Raw genomic sequence first — 17,975 nt, 5'->3', positions numbered from 1 at the left:
AAAATAGATATAACATAAAACTTAACATTTTTAAGTATACAGTTCTGTGGCATTAAGTGTTCACATTGTTACATAACTAGCACCACCAACAATCTCTAGAACAATATCATCTTCTCAACAGAAACTGTACCCATTACACACCATCTCCCATTTCTCCCTCTTCCCAGGCCCTGGCAACCAATATTCTGCTTTCTGCCTCTATGGATTTTACTACTATAGGAATGAGTTTAAATTCTTTACAAGATTTTAATTTACACAATAATTAAAGCAGGATGTTGTTTCTAAATTTAAACTTTTAACTCTCATCACCTCTGTCCACAGTGCTCTCATTAGAACATTGCAATAACTTATTATAACTGTGTCTGTTCACCCAGCTAGACTAGGAACTCTGTGAAGGCAGAAACTCCCTTATTGTCCTCAGGGCTCACCATGGCACTTGGCATGCAGTAGGCATTTTGTCAGATGAATGAATGTCAAAGAGTAGACCAATTGATTTGTCTAACTATATTACCTATGTGCAAATATATTTGTGTAGCACTTGATAGTTTACACATCACTTTCATAAACACTATCCATTTTACCCTTAAAGCATTCCTATGAAGTATTTTTGCCCTATTTGAATGCTAAAGAAACTTAAGAGAAGTGATTTATCTTACAGCACACAACTAATATAATAAATGATAGAGCCAAAACTTGAACCTAAAATTTTTACTTTTAAGCCCAAAATTCTTTCTACAGCTACCTCTCTGGAAACATTCTCTGAGCCACATACTTCTAGAACCATTTTGTGCCAATTGACAAGGTAAATAAGGGAGCTGTGTAAATATTTTAACCCAAAAGTTTTAATACACTTTATTTGTAAAAATAATGGATATGAATTTATTTTGGAGAAAAGACAGATGGACTTTTACCCTCTTTTCACTACCTCAAAATCTTCACACCTGGACTGCTACAGAATCTTCTGATTTCTATGAATCCTCAGTCTCCTATCCCTTCAATAAATACTCTTAAGATAAGCTCCACTCTGTCACCCAGGCTAGAGTGCGGTGATGCCATTGTAGTTCACTGTAGCCTTAAACTCCTGGGATCAAGTAATCCTTCCTGCTCAGCCTCCTGAGTTGCTGGGACTACAGGCACACATTACCATGCCTAGTTAATTTTTCAAAAAATATTTTGTGGAGATTAGGTCTCCCTTTCTTGTCCAGAGTGGTCTCAGTCTCCTGGCCTCAAGTGATCTTCCCGGCTCAGCCCCGCAAAGTGCTAGGATTACAGGCGTGAGCCACAGCGCCTAGCCAAGACTTGAGGTTTTGTCAAGCCTAGAGTTGACGAATAGTCAAAGGGATATGGGAATTGAGAGTTTGAGAAATAGTTCTAGGCTATGTTATCGCTTAGGATGTTTTTAGTTGAAGTATAGAAATACTAACTCAAACTGGGCTGAACAGCATAATCTATTGATTCACTTAATTGTATCCAGAGATAATAGGCTTCAGGCAAGAGCTGATATCCAGCTGCCTACTAATATCACCACAGATTGTTTCTTTCTCACGCTCTGTCTTTTACAGTAGTAGTTTTATCCTAAGACTGGGTCTGCTTATAAAATCACACAATGAAATGATTGCCAGCAACAATCAGGACTACATGCTTCTTCATTCACATCAAGCAGAAAGAAAAGGATCTTTTCCTCTCTCAACCATGGAAATAAGTCCTGGGCTTCATTTTGGTTGACCCAAACTGAGTCACATGAACCAACCCCAATGGCCAAGAGAATGTCATGTGACTTTAGGAAAATCAGCACCTACCCCAAAAGTTAGAGGTCAAAGGGTCAGTGCCCCTCAGACGTCATTATTGCTACACAGATGGAGGTGGAGAGTGGGAATGGATGCTGAGGAATCCATCGGTAACATCCACTATAACACATGAAGATGTGAATAAATATGAGTCATTTTTGAGCCGGGCGCTGTGGCTCACGCCTGTAATCCCAACACTTTGGAAGGCTGAGGTGGGTGGATCACCTGAGGTCAGGAGTTCGAGATCAGCCTGGCCAACATGGTGAAACCCTGTCTCTACTAAAAATACAAAAATTAGCTGGGCATGGTAGCACACACCTATAATCCCAGCTACGCAGGAGGCTGAGGCAGTGGAATTGCTTGAACCTGGGAGGTGGAGTTTGCTGTGAGCTGAGATTGCGCCACTGTGCTCCAGCCTGGGTGACAAAGTGAGAGTCCGTCTCAAAAAAAAAAAAAAATTATAAGGAACGTAAAATTGGTTCAGCAGCCATCCAGCCAGAAGAAGGTGGTAAGTCACCCACTCCATTTAATAAATCTAAAAGATAGCTTAGGATTCATCAGGTTCCTGAAGTCTTGTCAGAATCTCTGGAATCTGATGAGGGCCCCCAACCCTGCTCTCTTGAACTGGCAGTGAAAGAAAATTTGATCATTGGATAAAAATTGGAGCTCTGATTGGCCAGGTGCAATGGCTCATGCCTGTTATCCCAGCACTTTGGGAGACCAAGGCGGGCAGATCACCTGAGGTCAGGAGTTCAAGACCAGCCTGGCCAACATGGTGAAACTCTGTCTCTACTAAAAATACAAAATTAGCCAGGTGGGGTGGTAGGACCTGTAATCCCAGCTACTTGGGAGGATGAGGCAGAAAAGCACTTGAACCTGGGAGGTGGAGGTTGCAGTGAGCCACGGCACTCCAGCCTGGGTGATAAGAGTGAAACTCCATCTCAAAAAAAAAGAAAAGAAAAGAAAGAAAATTAGCACTATTGTCAAAAGATGAAAATAGAAAAAAAAAAAACAAATATCCATGGTACCTACCTTCATTGTGAAGATTAAATAGAGCACACACAGAACACTTTGCTCATAATGCAATAAATGTATTTGCATATAATGCAATAAATGTCATTGTTTTCTGGCTAACTTTGAGTCAGGTGTGGTGACCAGGGTCACAGATCAATCCAAGTAAAATATTAAAGTGATGATTGGTGTGCTTTCAGAAAGGAAAATGCTGACCACTAAAGAGCCACCACTGGGTCACTAAGAGCCAAAATGGCAAAACGGTCTAATTTCTCAATGTAATTTTTAGCCTAATAGAATAAAGAAAATATAGTAGATTTGATATGTCAGGACTTCAGCCAGGTCTCCTATGATAGATACCCTTTTGGACAAGGTGGAGAAAGATGAATTGGATGTACAATTAGATAAATTTGTCACTACTAAATTTCAGTGTAATAGCATGCTGATTAACAGATCTAGTCATTTGAGAAACACTGTGCCAGGCACTGTACCAGATGTTGAAGACACAAACATGAAAGTAACATGATTCCTGCTGGTGTCTGTGTAAGCTTAAGCTGGCCTGGAGGATGGTGATTCATGTCATGAAGTATAATGCTGGACAGGCAGCAGGGGGAATCCTGTGCCTGAGCTTCAAGCATCAGGTGGATGGTTGAAGTCTACATCTTAAAGACCCAGGTCCAACTCTGAAATCTTATGAGTCTTATAAGCCAAAAAAGACATTTATCTAGATATCATAAGAAGCTAAACAGTTTTAGTAACATAAATGATGCCAGCAAATAGTTGTAGCAGTTAGGAGGATGGTAAGCAAGTGCCTTTATGCCTCAGATAATGAGGACTGCTGTACTTGCTCTCAGCTGACTGAGACACAGCTATTCAAATGGAAGTAGGCCGGGCATGGCAGCTCACGCCTGTAATCCCCGCACTTTGGGAGGCTGAGGCGGGTGGATCGTTTGAGGTCAGGAGCTCCAGACCAGCCTGGCCAACATGGTGAAACCCCATCTCTACTAAAACTAAAAAATTATCTAGGTGTGGTGGCGGGCAACTATAATCCCAGCTACTCAAGAAGCTGAAGCATGAGAATTGCTTGAACCCAGTAGTTCGGAGGTTGCAGTGAGCAGAGATTGCGCTACTGCACTCCAGCCTGGGCTACAGAGCAAAACTCGGTCTCAAAAAAATAAAATAAATAAATCTCATCAAAGTCAAAATTATTATTATTATTTGTTGTTTGTTTTGTTTTGTTTTTGAGATGGATTTTTGCTCTTGTTGCCCAGGCTGGAGTGCAATGCTGCGATCTCAGCTCACCACAAACTCCGCCTCTTGGGTTCAGCCCAAAATCGAAATTATTTATCTCCCTTAGTGTGTGTGTGTGCATGTGTGTATGTTTAAACCTCGCGGTTCTAGCTCAAAGGATAACTTTCTTATATTTTGATTCAGCTCTTCAGATGAGCTTTTTAGTTTTTCTTTTCCAACTGGGATTTCTTGGTTCAAAGCACACCAGTTATTTCTAGTTGCGGGAGTCTTGGTTACGTGGCTACATATCTTATTGGAGGTTACATATCTTATGTTTTTCATAGTTGCTTTTTGTTGTGGTAACAATGAGGGCCCATTCAGTGTAACACTCTACTAGTTAGAACAAGAGCACTGGAGGACCATAAACAAGCATTCAACACCAGGGCTTGTGGTGAAAAGTGAAGCATGAGAAAATTTATCTTTCCTACAGATTGGTTCCAGTGATTACTGTTTTTTTGTTTTGTTTTGTTTTTTAACAAGGTAGCATTGTAGATTATAACATTATAATATTAAGTACTGATTCAGAATCAGACAAATTGGGTGACATTTTATGGTTTTTTTTTTCATCTGTAAAATGAAGATAATCCAGCTGGTTGCAGTGGCTCTTGCCTGTAATCCCAAGATTTTGGAAGGCCAAGGTAGGATGATCACTTGGACCCAGCAGTTCAAGACCTGGCTGGGCAATATAGCAAGACCCCATCTCTAAAAAAATTAATAAAATTTTAAAATTTAAAAAATAAAATGAAAATAATCCTACCTCATGGGGTTGATTTTATAATTAAAATGATATAATATGATATATAAAACCCTTATAAACATGTCTGATATAAGGTTTTCCAATAAAAAGTAAATAGATACAAGGTTTTCCAATAAATAATATTCCTATTAACATATAAATGTGTACTTGGATTTTATAGGCCTTTACTTCTATAGACTGAAATAGAGATTTTATTTTATTAATTAATTATTTTTTGAGACAGGGTCAGCCCCTGTCACCCAGGCTGGAGTGCAGTAGCAAGATCACGGCTCACTGCAGTCTAAAGCAATCCTCCTGCAATCCTCCCACCTCAGCCTCCTGAGTAGTGAGTCTACAGCATGAGCCACCACACCCAGCTAATTTTTGTGTGTGTGTTTTTATTTTTTGTAGAGAGAGGTTTCACCGTGTTGCCCAGGCTGGTCTCAAACTCCTGGGCTCAAGCAATTCACCCACCTCGGCCTCCCAAAATGCTGGGATTACAGGCATGCACCACCACACCTGGCCCCAAAACAGAGATTTTTCTATGGTAATTTTGTTGCCTGGATTCGCTATTAATTCCAATAGTATTCCAACAGCACAAACTCCAGACTGAGTCCATACAACTTGTTTTCTTCCACGTAGTCATCAATCTTTCATGGCCTGTCCTGGCCAAGTGAAATATAAGTACTTGAATGAGCTTCTTGTTGCTGACATTTAGAATTTCACGGCATTCGTCTGCACTTAATATCTGTCACTGGAAAGGCTGGCAGCATTGCCGTTGACTCCTCTTACTGCCAAGGTGTTAATGGTTTAAAAAGAAAAAAAAAAGAGAGGCTCTGCCAAGCTTGGTTAATATAGATACACTCCCTAAAGGGGATAAGCCAAAAAGATCTGTGCCTCATGGTTTTGTTATAGTGCTGTGTGTATGCACAAGTTTTGAACATAAAACTTTGTGATCTTTATACATAACCAAATTAGTTAAGCCGAATTTTTTTAACTGAACTCCTCCACCACCTTTAAGTGTTTTTTTATTTGTTTGTTTGTTTTACCAAAAACATTAAACCTAAATCCAATGAACCCCCTAGGATTTAGAGTCTAGAAACTATCAGTGTACAGGAAATACAGGAGGTGTAAGATTATGCGAAATGATACCTAAGAGATACAATCTTCACAGTCCAGAATTCCTGAATATATACAGGACAAACATCCTAGTAAAGAGACAGCAATTTTAGGCCAAGTGCAGGGCTCACACCTATAATCCCAGCACTATGGGAGGCCGAGGTGGGCGGATCACCTGAGGTCAGGAGTTCGAGACCAGCCTGACCAACATGGTGAAACCCCGTTTCTGCTAAAAATACAAAATTACCCAGGTATGGTGGTGCATGCCTGTAATCCCAGCTACTCAGGAGGCTGAGGCAGGAGAATCACTTGAACCGGGAAGGTGGAAGTTGCAGTGAGCCGAGATCATGCCATTGCACTCTAGTCTGGGCAACAAGAGCAAAACTCTGTCTCCAAAAAACAAAAAAGAGGCAGCAATTTTAAAAATGAATGATTGGGCCAGGTACAGTGGCTCACACCTGTAATCCCAGCACTTTGGGAGGCTGAGGCAGGTGGATCACCTGAGATCAGGAGTTCAAGACCAGCCTGACCTACATGGCATGTGCGTGTAGTCCCAGCTACTCAGGAAGCTGAAGCAGAAGAATCACTTGAACCCGGGAGGCGGAGGTTGCAATGAGCCGAGATTGCGCCACTGTACTCCAGCCTGGGCAACAGAGACTCCATCTCAAAAAAAAAGCAAATTAATGGAACAAGTAAATTGTATGTTTTATATGATCTCATGTCTATAATAATATACTTGAAATATATACAGATAGCAAAAAATAATTGGGATATTACAAAAATGTTAATGTTGATTATCTCTATGAGGAAAAATTATAGGATTATAGGTAATTTTACTTATTTTTTCTTTTTTCTTATTAATTTTCAAAATTAATTACAATTGAATTTTCAAATCAGGAAATAAACTTTTTTTTAACTTAAAAAACTTTAAGCTAGACATGCCATGCTTTCTGTATGAAAATGATATCTCAGAACTTTCCTATATCATTATAAAAGGGGTTATTTCCATGGCTGTGTTCCTCTATGTAATGTTAAAATGCTACTTAACTATTGAAATGCAAGTTTTTCACCAGCTGAATATAAAATCCCATTTCAATAGGACATTTTATTTAGACATAAAATTTCACAAGAACACAACCTGGAGCAGAATAGCTGTCTATTGAAAGAAGCGGCCAGGTGTGGTGGCTCACACTTGTAATCCCAGCACTTTGGGAGCCTGAGGCAGGCAGATCACTTGAGGTCAGGAGCTCGAGACCAGCCTGGCCAACATGGTGAAACCCCGGCTCTACTAAAAATACAAAACTAGCCCAGCATGGTGGTGCATGCCTGTAGTCCCTGCTACTCAGGAGGCTAAGGCACGCTTGAACCCAGGAGGCAGAGGCTGCAGTGAGCTGAGATCATGCCACTGCCCTCCAGCCTGGGCCACAGAGTGAGACTCTGTCTCAAAAAAAAGAAGGAAAGAATGAAGCTGTTTAAATGTGTAGCACAATAATAAACTTCTATGAAAATGTTTCTGCAGGTATGCTGGTATCCTCCTGGGCATCACAAATACATTTGCCACTATTCCAGGAATGGTTGGGCCCGTCATTGCTAAAAGTCTGACCCCTGATGTAAGTAGATAATTTACTTGTAAACTGGAAAGGTTTTGGAGCTGCACATCTGTGTCAAAGTTCAGTGTATTTTAATTAAGTGTAAAATTCTAAATGTTCTTATGAAATTCTTTTTAGCAACAAAAAGCTAAATGCCTTAATGGATGGGAAAGTATATTTTCAAAGAACACTTTTTGGATTTTAGACAGAGCAACAGAACTAAGTCAAATGAAGACGTAGCTGAAACCACACAAGTAGTTAAAAGTTTTGATATTGGCGGGGCATGGTGGCTTATGCCTGTAATCCCAGCACTTTGGGAGGCCAAGGCAGGCAGATCACAAGGTCGGGAGTTCAACACCAGCCTCGCCAACATGGTGAAACCCCTTCTCTACACAAAATACAAAAATTAGCCAGGTGTGGTGGCACGTGCCTGTAGTCCCCTACTCGGGAAGCTGAGGCAGGAGAATCCCTTGAACCCAGGAGGCGGAGGTTGCAGTAAGCCGAGACCATGCCATTGAACTCCAGCCTGGGTGACAGAGTGAGACCCCATCTCAAAAAAAGTTGTGATATTATACTAGACAAATAATTTTTGTTTTTGATTTGAACAAATAAAAATTGACAGTGTAAAATTATTCAAAAAGTAGGCCCATGAAGGCGAGGTATCAGGAAGTCATGTGAGGATTAATGAGGAAAAGTTGAAATAACCGAGAATGTTTAGAGGACCAGAAAATTTGGGAAGACATAAAAGGTGTCTTCACATATTTGAAAGGCTACTAAATGTAAGATGGAGACTTATTCTCAGCAGTTCCACAAAGACAGATTGAGAGAAGTTATAAAGAGACATTGGGAAAATTCTTTGTTCAAAGCTGTTACTTTATGGAATGAGCCACCTTAAGGGTTAGTAACCCCTGAAACAGTCAAACATTTATTCAACAGGCATTTCTTAGGTGCTTATTAATATTCTAGATACATGGCCAGGCACAGTGGCTCACACCTGTAATCCCAGCACTTTGGGAGGCCGAGGCAGGCAGATCACCTGAGGTCAGGAGTGTGAGACCAGCCTGGCCAACATGGTGAAACCCCATCTCTACTAAAAATACAAAAAAGTAGCCGGACTTTGTGGCTTGCACCTATAATCCCAGCTATTTGGGAGGCTCAGGCAGAAGAATCACTTGAACCTGGGAGGTGGAGGTTGCAGTGAGCTGAGAGCATGCCATTGCATTCCAGCCTGGATGACAAGAGCGAAACTGTCTCAAAATAAATTAAAATATAAATAAGGCCTCAAAGGCACCTTTCAACTTTGATTTTCTAACCTTCAAAAAAGGTATATAAGGTATTCTTTAAGAGGCTAACTCAAACCTCTGAAAGAGGTAATTTTCTCTTTTGTCTCTGTGATAAAATTAACGCCGTGTGTAATCCTTAGAATTTCAGGACATACGGCCGGGCGCGGTGGCTCACGCCTGTAATCCCAGCACTTTGGGAGGCTGAGGCAGGCGGATCACAGAGTCAGGAGATCAAGACCATCCTGGCCAACATGGTGAAACCCTGTCTCTACTAGAAATACAAAAATTAGCCAGGTATGGTGGCAGGCTCCTGTAGTCCCAGCTACTCAGGAGGCTGAGGCATGAGAATTGCTCGAACCCAGGAGGCGGAGGTTGCAGTGAGCTGATACCGCCACTGCACCCCAGTCTGGCAACACAGCCACACTCCTTCTCAAAAAAAAAAAAAAAAAAAAAAAAGAATTCCAGGACATACTTACAGACTTTCTTATTACCAAATATACTGATTTCAGACATATATGTGTTCCCCACAAATAGTGTTCCTATTTCTTCTCCACATCTACTGTTTCTAATTCCTTAAGTGATGCAGTACCTCCCTGTTACTATTTCCTCTCACTTAATAAAAAGGAATGTTGTAGAAATGCTTTTTCTAAAGTTCTGTGTCTCAATATAACATGTCCAAAATGTTTAACATTGTCCTTGTCCTCATGGAGTGGGGTGGCAACACCAGAACCTAAGTCAGCACACTACCATGTGTTAATTTCACTTACTGATAATGCCAGCACTTCTGCTAGGGAAATATGGATTCCCGAATTAAAGTCTTTTATGTTTACAAGTGGGAACTGCGCTTGATTTGGGATATGTTATAGCATTTGTTTAATGCTGTTAAAAAGATATCATTGTTTTAGCTGGGTGTGGTTTGCACCTGTAGTCCCAGCTACTTAGAAGGCTAAAGCAGGAGGATGCATGAGCCCAGGGGTTTGAGGCTGTAGTGAGCTCTGATCATGCCTCTGCACTCCAGCCTGGGTGACAGCAGGAGACCCTGTCTCAAAAAAATAAATAAATAAAACTTATTTTATTTTATTTTATTTTATTTTTTTCGAGATGGAGTTGCACTCTGTTACTCAGTCTGGAGTACAGTGGTGCAGTCTCAGCTCACTGCAAACTCTGCCTCCCAAGTTCAAGCGATTCTCCTGCCTCAGCCTCCTGAGTAGCTGGGACTACAGGCACCCACCACCATGCCCGGCTAATTTTTGTTTTTGGTTTGTGTGTGTGTGTTTTTTTTTTTTTTGAGACGGAGTTTCACTCTTGTTGCCCAGGCTGGAGTGCAATGGCGCAGTCTCAGCTCACCACAACCTCTGCCTCCCAGGTTCCAGCGATTCTCCTGCCTCAGTCTCCCGAATAGCTGGGATTACAGGCATGTCCCACCACACCCAGCTAATTTTGTATTTTTAATAGAGATGGAGCTTCTCCATGTTGGTCAGGTGGTTTCAAACTCCCAACCTCAGGTGATCCACCTGCCTCGACCTCCCAAAGTGCTGGGATTACAGGAGTGAGCCACCGCCCCTGGCCAAAGAAAACTCTAAAGTTTATTATTTTAAAAAAGGAAAAGCACACACCTCCCAGGTTCAAGAATCACTTGACAATTATAATTTCTTTCTTTTTTTTTTTTTGTTTGTGTTTTTGAGACGAAGTCTCACTTGTCCCCCAGGTTGGAGGGCAGTGGCGTGATCTCAGCTCACTGCAACCTTCGCCCCCCGGGTTCAAACGATTCTCCTGCCTCAGCCTCCCAAGTAGCTAGGACTACAGGCAAGTGCCACCACACCCGGCTAATTTTTGTATTTTTAATACAGATGGGGTTTCACCATGTTGGCCAGGCTGGTCTCGAACTCCTGACCTCAAATGATCCACCCGCCTCAGCCTCCCAAAGTGCTGGGATATCAGGCGTGAACCACCGCGCCTAGCCTGTAATTTCTTACTTTATGGAATGAGCACTGCCTCAAAAACTTTGTGGCATGAGTCAGCATATAAATAAATAATGCAATAATTAAAATTCAAAGTGTGTCTGAGGTTCAATGTTGTTATAAACAAAACAGTATTCTCTAAAAACTGGTGGAATTTTTGTTAAAAAACAAACTAGGAGCTGTGTGAGACTTCTAGTACAATGATTGATTTTAAGTTCACTCGTTGCCTTCAGATAACACTGTATTATTTTATCCCAGAGACCACACAGGGCAGCTTTGTCTTAGTAATCCTAAGAAGCTGTTTCAAACATTTTTCTGGTATAAGATGTAATTATTGACTGATTGCTCCCCAGAATTTAAGATGAGTATCTAAGACTTTTTTTCACTAAAATGCATTCATCTCAGACAAGTATAACCACCACAGGTTATACACCACAGGGTGTTTCTTTCTGCACGTTTCTCCTGTTTTCCCAAATAAATGACCTCCTACTGGCTTCCCAGTGCCTTCTCTTTCACTTCCTCATTCATTGCTAGTTCTACTGCTTGTTTGGGTTTGTTTGTTTTTTGAGACAGGGTCTCCATCGCCCAGACTAGAGTGCAGTGGCGCGATCATGGCTCACTGTAGCCTCAACCTCCCCAGGCTCAGGTGATCTTCTTACCTCAGCCTCCCAAGTAGCTGGGACTACAGGTGTGCACCACCATGTCCGGCTACTTTTTCCATTTTTTGTAGAGATGCGGTTTCACCACCTCACCCACGCTGGTCTCAAACTCCTGGGCTCAAGGTATCCACCTACCTTGGCCTCCCAAAGTGCTGGGATTACAGGCATCCACCATGCCTGGTCTACTTGTTTGTTTGTTTGTTTGTTTGTTTGTTTGTTTGTTTTTTGTGAGACAGAGTCTCACTCTGTCATCCAGGCTGGAGTGCAATGACACGATCTCGGCTCACTGCAAACTCCGCTTCCCGGGTTCACGCCATTCTCCTGCCTCAGCCTCCCAGGTAGCTGGGGTTACAGGTGCTGGCCAACACACCTGGCTAATTTTTTGTATTTTTAGTAGAGACGGGGTTTCACCTTGTTAGCCAGGATGGTCTCGATCTCCCGATGTCGTGATCTGCCCACCTCGGCCTCCCACAGTGCTGGGATTACAGGCACGAGCCACTGTGCCCGGCCTCGTTTTTTGTTTGTTTGTTTGTTTTGTTTTTTTGAGACAGAGTTTCACTCTTGTTCCCCAGGCTGGAGTGCAATGGCATGACCTCAGCTCACCGCAACCTCCGCCTCCTGGGTTCAAGCAATTCTCCTGCCTCAGCCTCCCAAGTAACTGGGATTACAGGCGCCTGCCACCACACCTGGCTAATTTTTGTATTTTTAGTAGAGACAGGGTCTCACCATGTTGGCCACGCTGGCCTTGAACTCCTGACCTCAGGTGATCCAGCCACCTTGGCCTCCCAAAGTGCAGGGATTACAGGCATGAGCCACCATGCCCAGCCGGTTTTTTTTGTTTTTTTGTTTTTGTTTTTTTTGAGATGGAGTCTCGCTCTGTTGCCCAGGCTGGAGTGCAGTGGTACGATCTCGGCTCACTGCAAGCTCCGCCTCCCGGGTTCACGCCATTCTCCTGCCTCAGCCTCTCAAGTAGCTGGGACTACAGGCGCCGCCACCACACCCAGCTCATTTTTTATATTTTTAGTATAGAGAGAGACAGGGTTTCACCATGTTAGCCAGGATGGTCTTGATCTCCTGACCTCGTGATTCACCCGCCTCGGCCTCCCAAAGTGCTGGGATTACAGGCGTGAGCCACCGTGCCCGGCCGTGTGTGTGTGTGTTTTTTTTTTAATGCTACAAATATAGTCACCAGTCTGGTTAGACTGAAATTGAAAAAATCCAAAAAAATGGTTGTTAAAGGTAGTCACATGACCCAGAAATTTGGATAACTGTCTGATATTTTTATGCCACAGGATTGGATTATACACTGAACAGTTGTCTTACTGACAGATCCCATGTTACATGCTGCTTTGTGTGCCATTTAAGATCTTTTATACTTGCCAGGTCTCTCTCTGATGTCACAGATCCTCAGAGCTGAACTTGAGTTCATCTTAACCATATTTACTTGATCCACCTGACACCTTTCACCTAAGACCCTGGGAGACCGTGCACAGGCATAAAACTTTCTTAGTGTTAGTCAGGCATGATTCAGGGACATACCAGTACACTTTTTATTGAAGTATATCTATCTATCTTCAGTAAACTTTTTATCGAAGTATAACTTTTTTTAAATGCACAAATCCAGGCCAGGCATGGTGGCTTACACCTGTAATACCATCACTGTGGGAGGCTGAGGCGAGCAGATCACTTGAGCCCAGGAGTTCAAGACTAGCCTGGGAAACATGGCAAAACCCCATCTCTACTAAAAAAAAAAAAAAAAAAAAAAGCAAAGAAAATTAGCCAGGCACGGTAGCATGCACCTTTAATCCCAGCTCCTTGGAAAGCTGAGTTGGGAAGACTGCCTCAGCCCAGGAAGTGGAGGCTGCAGTGAGCCGAGATTGCGCCACTGCATTCCAGGCTGGGTGACAGAGTGAGACTCTGTCTCAAAAATAAAAACAAAAATAAATAAATGCACAAATCTAAAGTGTACAGCTAGATGAATTTCCACAAAGTTAACACAGCTGTGTAACCAGCACCCAATCAAGAAACAGAGTATTACCTCCCTCAGTAAGATCCCAGGTACTACTTCCTGCTATTTTTCCTTCACCCTCAGCAAGAGGAACCACTCTCCCAACTTTTAACCCCATAGATTAGTATGGTCTGACTCTGAGCTTTATATAAATGGAATCATTTAGTATGTGCCCTTTTTGTCTGGCTTCTTTTGCTTCACATTTTGTTTGTGAGCTGTATTTATGATGTTGTAGCCCATTCTCATTGCTATACTGTATTCCACTGAACAACTTACACCACTGTCCTGCTGCTGGTGGACATTTGGGTTGTTTCAGGGATGGGGCTTGTATGAATAAGGTGGCTGTTTTAACAGTCTTGTGACATCATCTTTTTAATGAAGTGAACTACAAACAAAATTTTATTTCACTCGCATTTTTTTCTTTCTTTATAGAACACTGTTGGAGAATGGCAAACCGTGTTCTATATTGCTGCTGCTATTAACGTTTTTGGTGCCATTTTCTTTACACTATTCGCCAAAGGTGAAGTACAAAACTGGGCTCTTGATGATCACCATGGACACAGACACTGAAGGAACCAATAAATAATCCTGCCTCTATTAATGTATTTTTATTTATCATGTAACCTCAAAGTGCCTTCGGTATTGTGTAAGCATTCTCTGTCTTTTTAATTGTACTTGTATTAGATTTTTAAGGCCTGTAATCATGAAGTATCACTAGTTGCCAGATTAATAAAATGAACCGTATTTAATTGTGAATAATATATATGTTAGGACTTCTACTTTAGGTTCACATACCTGCCTGCAAGTCGGGCAACATGAAGTAGGAGAGTTCCGTTGATTTTTTAGGGCCATACTTAAGGGAATGAGCTGAAACAGAGCTCTGAATACCTTTGCTTAATTAAACTAGATGATAATTCTCAGGTATTGATAAACACCTGTTGTTCACTTTCCTAATAAAAATTGTCAGGTCTCTGTGACACTTAGATCTCAAACTTTAGCATCTCCGTGGAGCTGCCATCCACTGTATAATTTGGCCTGGCAACTAGACTGAGGGGAGTGTACCCAGGCAGCTGCCAGGCACTCCCTCCCTGGCTTCAGGGTCAGAGTGCCCAGCATTTATCAGAGGCAGCATCCAAGCCCAGAGCCAGTGTCAATTCTTCGGCTGGTGCCTTTCCTCTGAGGGGCTATTAATGTGTAGATAAAGCTCTGAGTAGGCAGGATCCACTGCTGTGGTCTTGATAGATCCTCAGACTTTCCCTGAGTAGGCAAGATCCACTGCTGTGGTCTTGATACATCCTCAGACTTTCCCTTCCCAGCACAGAGGAATATCGCCTGGCATGCAACCTGCAAAAGAAAAGTGCGAAGCGGCCGGGCACGGTGGCTCACGTCTGTAATCCCAATACTTTGGGAGGCCGAGGTGGTCGAATCACGAGATCAGGAGTTCAAGACCAGCCTGGCCAGCATGGTGAAACCCCGTCTCTACTAAAAATACAAACAATTAGCTGGGTGTGGTTGCGGGCGCCTGTTATCCCAGATACTCAGGAGGCTGAGGTAGGAGAATCACTTGAACCCAGGAGGTGGAGGTTGCAGTGAGCCAAGATCGCACCACTGCACTCCAGCCTGGGCAATGGAGTAAGACTCCATCTCAAAAAAAAAAAAAGAAAAGAAAAGTGTGATGCCCAGTCCATCACAAATAAGATCATCCTAGTTTAAATCTACTCTCACATGGACCACAGTATACATTTCTAAGTGCTGTGTTTTGTTTGTTTGTATTTTGTAGAGATGGGGTCTCGTTTTGTTGCCCAGGCTGGTTTTGAACTCCTGGCTTCAAGCGATCCTCCTGCCTCGGCCTCACAAAGTGTTGAGACTACAGGCATAAGCCACTGTGCCCAGCTTGTTCTGTGTTTTTTAAGCTGCAGGAGAATTTTTTTTTAAATTAATTCTCACTGTTTGTTCAGTCTGTCTTCATCGAAGTTTGTGGTTGCAGTTTAAAGTTAAAGTGACGTTTGAAGGCCACATCACCTGATACTAGGGTAATCATCTTTACTTCTGGTTCCTGAAATCATATTTTTCCAGTGGACCATCCTCCAATGGTTGTGGTTGTTGAGCATGCTTTCAGAGCACCTATGTGGCTTAAAACTTAGCTTATGTTTTGTGTTCAACACTACCTGTAATATTTTAAAACTGATTAATGTGATGTGAATACATTTATGTAAATTTATGTTTAAATTTGTAAATAGCTTTAAATTGCTATAGCAATGTTTCCTTTATAAATCATCAAAATAAACCTTTGTGAATTGATTTTTGGATCTGACAGTTTTATGACATTTCCTAGTGTCCACAGTGACTCTTTGACATCTTTTCTGCATCCTGCTTGAGCTATCATCTTCTCTACACACATTTCTGCTACCACAAAGCTGAGGCACTTGGGCCTACGAAGGGATACAGCATCAGAAATCTCTGTTGCCATCAACCTACCCTTCCTAGCTCTGAATAGGGTCAAACCTTCTTGCTAAAGCATATGCCCACACTACACTGATTCTCTCTCTCCCACCTCCTCTAAGGACTTGCTTCAGTAATTCTTCTTTTTATAAATAATTGAGACAGGGTCTTGCTTTGTTGCCCAAGCTGAGCTCAAGCGATCCTCCTGTCATAGCCTCCTAAGTAGCTGGCATTATACAGGCATGTGCTATCACGCCCAGTTAGTAGCTCCTCTTTCATTTACTTCTTCAGTCTCTCCCCTTGTTCTTTTCCTTTTGTCTCAGATATACACACGTCTTCTCTAGTCCTTAAATAAAAATACAGAAGTCTCCTGGGGACAGTAAATCACAAGTGTATAGAATATCTCTAATACTCAAGAAACTGGAAAACAATGTGTGATTTATAGATAGATACAGATTTTCATCCATGGTTCCATGGTTCCTGACTCATGACTCCCATAGCTCTTGTTATGTTGGGCGCCTTTAGGCCTCAGAAGCAACCTCAGGAAACAGAATCTCTCTGATCCTCTCCTGCCCTCCCTTCACCTGCTGCTTTTTCTCCCAAGGGAGGAATCTTCCCCCACCATTCTGTCTTGGAACTGGTCATAAAGAAATTCTGTGGCCGGGCACAGTGGCTCGTGCCTGTAATCCCAGCACTTTCAGAGGCCAAGGCGGGCGGATCACAAGGTCAGGAGTTCAAGACCAGCCTGGCCAATATGGTGAAACCCCATCTCTACTAAAAATACAAAAATGAGCCAGGCGTGATGGTGGGCGCCTGTGGTCCCAGCTACTCGGGAGGCTGAGGCAGGAGAATCACTTGAACCTGGGAGGCGGAGGTTACAGTGAGCGGAGATTGCACCACTGCACTGCAGCCTGGGTGACAGAGCAAGACTCCATCTCAAAAGAAAAAAAGACAAATTCTGTGGCCTACCCTGTTGGACTATAGGTCATAAGACCCCATGCCCACGTTTGAGAAGAGATCCTCTCCATATCCTGGAGGAAGGAATGCCGCACAGAGAGGCCAAGAAGAATCTGGACAGGCCTTGCTGGGTTTCCCTCTGAGTCTGTTAGTGTTAGATCACACCCTTTCTGTCCAATCACATTTCTTCATGGTTGTTAATCATGACTGTCCAATGAAGTCTCCGTAAAAGGCCTAATAAGACAGGGTTTGGGAAGCCTCCTGATAGCTGAACACATGGAGGTTCCTGGAGGGTGACACGCCCAGAGAGGGCCTGGAAGTTCCTCATCCCTTTCCCCAGACATTGTCCTATGCGTCTCTTCATCTGTGTCCTTTGTAATATCCTTTATAATAAATGATAAACATAAATGTTTCCCTGAGTTCTTTGAACCACTCTAGCAAATTGATTGAACCAAAAGAGGTGGTTGTGAAAACCTCAACTTGAAGCCAGCAGGTCACAAGTTCCAGAAACCTAGACTTGGGACTGGGGTCTGCAGTGGTGGGCAATCTTGGGGACTGGGCCTTCAACCTGCGGGATCTGATGCTACCTCCAGGTAGACAGTGTTAGCACTGCATTGGGAGACACCCAGCTGGTGTCTGTTGCAGAACTGATTGCTTAATTGGTGTGTGAGGAAAAACCCACACCCTTTTAATCACAGAAGTCTTCTGTGTTTATTGTTGTTGAATGAGACATTAGAAAAAAACACATTTGGGCTGGGTGCGGTGGTTCACGCCTGTAATCCCAGCACTTTGGGAGACCGAGGTGGGTGGATCACAAGGTCAGGAAATCAAGACCATCCTGACTAACACGGTGAAACCCCGCCTCTACTAAAAATACAAAAAAATTAGCCAGGCATCGTGACAGGTGCCTGTAGTCTCACCTACTCGGGAGGCTGAGGCAGGAGAACAGCGTGAACCTGGGAGGCGAAGCTTGCTGTGAGCCGAGATCGTGCCACTGCACTCCAGCCTGGGCGACAGAGACTCTGTCTCAAAAAAAAAAAGAAAGAAAGAAAGAAGAAAAAAACACATTTGTTCCACCGTAGTGGCTCACGCCTGTAATCCCAGTACCTTGGAAGGCTGAGGCAGACAGACCA

At 42.8% G+C, this 17,975-nt stretch overlaps 1 protein-coding gene across 3 annotated transcripts in view; it reads left to right on the top strand.

Moving 5' to 3' along the window:
* Positions 1–15,753, top strand: part of SLC17A5 (solute carrier family 17 member 5) — a 60,117-nt gene extending 44,364 nt beyond the window's left edge. For 2 of the 3 annotated variants that reach the window (XM_010372221.2, XM_030929192.1), the window contains 2 exons: positions 7,463–7,553; positions 13,876–15,753. In XM_010372221.2, coding sequence (XP_010370523.2) covers positions 7,463–7,553; positions 13,876–14,013 — 229 coding nt within the window. In that variant the 3' untranslated portion in view covers positions 14,014–15,753. The remainder of the gene's footprint in view (positions 1–7,462; positions 7,554–13,875) is intronic. The other variant, XM_030929190.1, reaches the window with a different exon arrangement.
* Positions 15,754–17,975: the final 2,222 nt, after the last annotated feature.

Source organism: Rhinopithecus roxellana, chromosome 4 (genome assembly GCF_007565055.1).
Source record: "Rhinopithecus roxellana isolate Shanxi Qingling chromosome 4, ASM756505v1, whole genome shotgun sequence".
Lineage (NCBI taxonomy): Eukaryota > Metazoa > Chordata > Mammalia > Primates > Cercopithecidae > Rhinopithecus > Rhinopithecus roxellana.
This window is presented reverse-complemented; position numbering and strand designations above follow the sequence as displayed.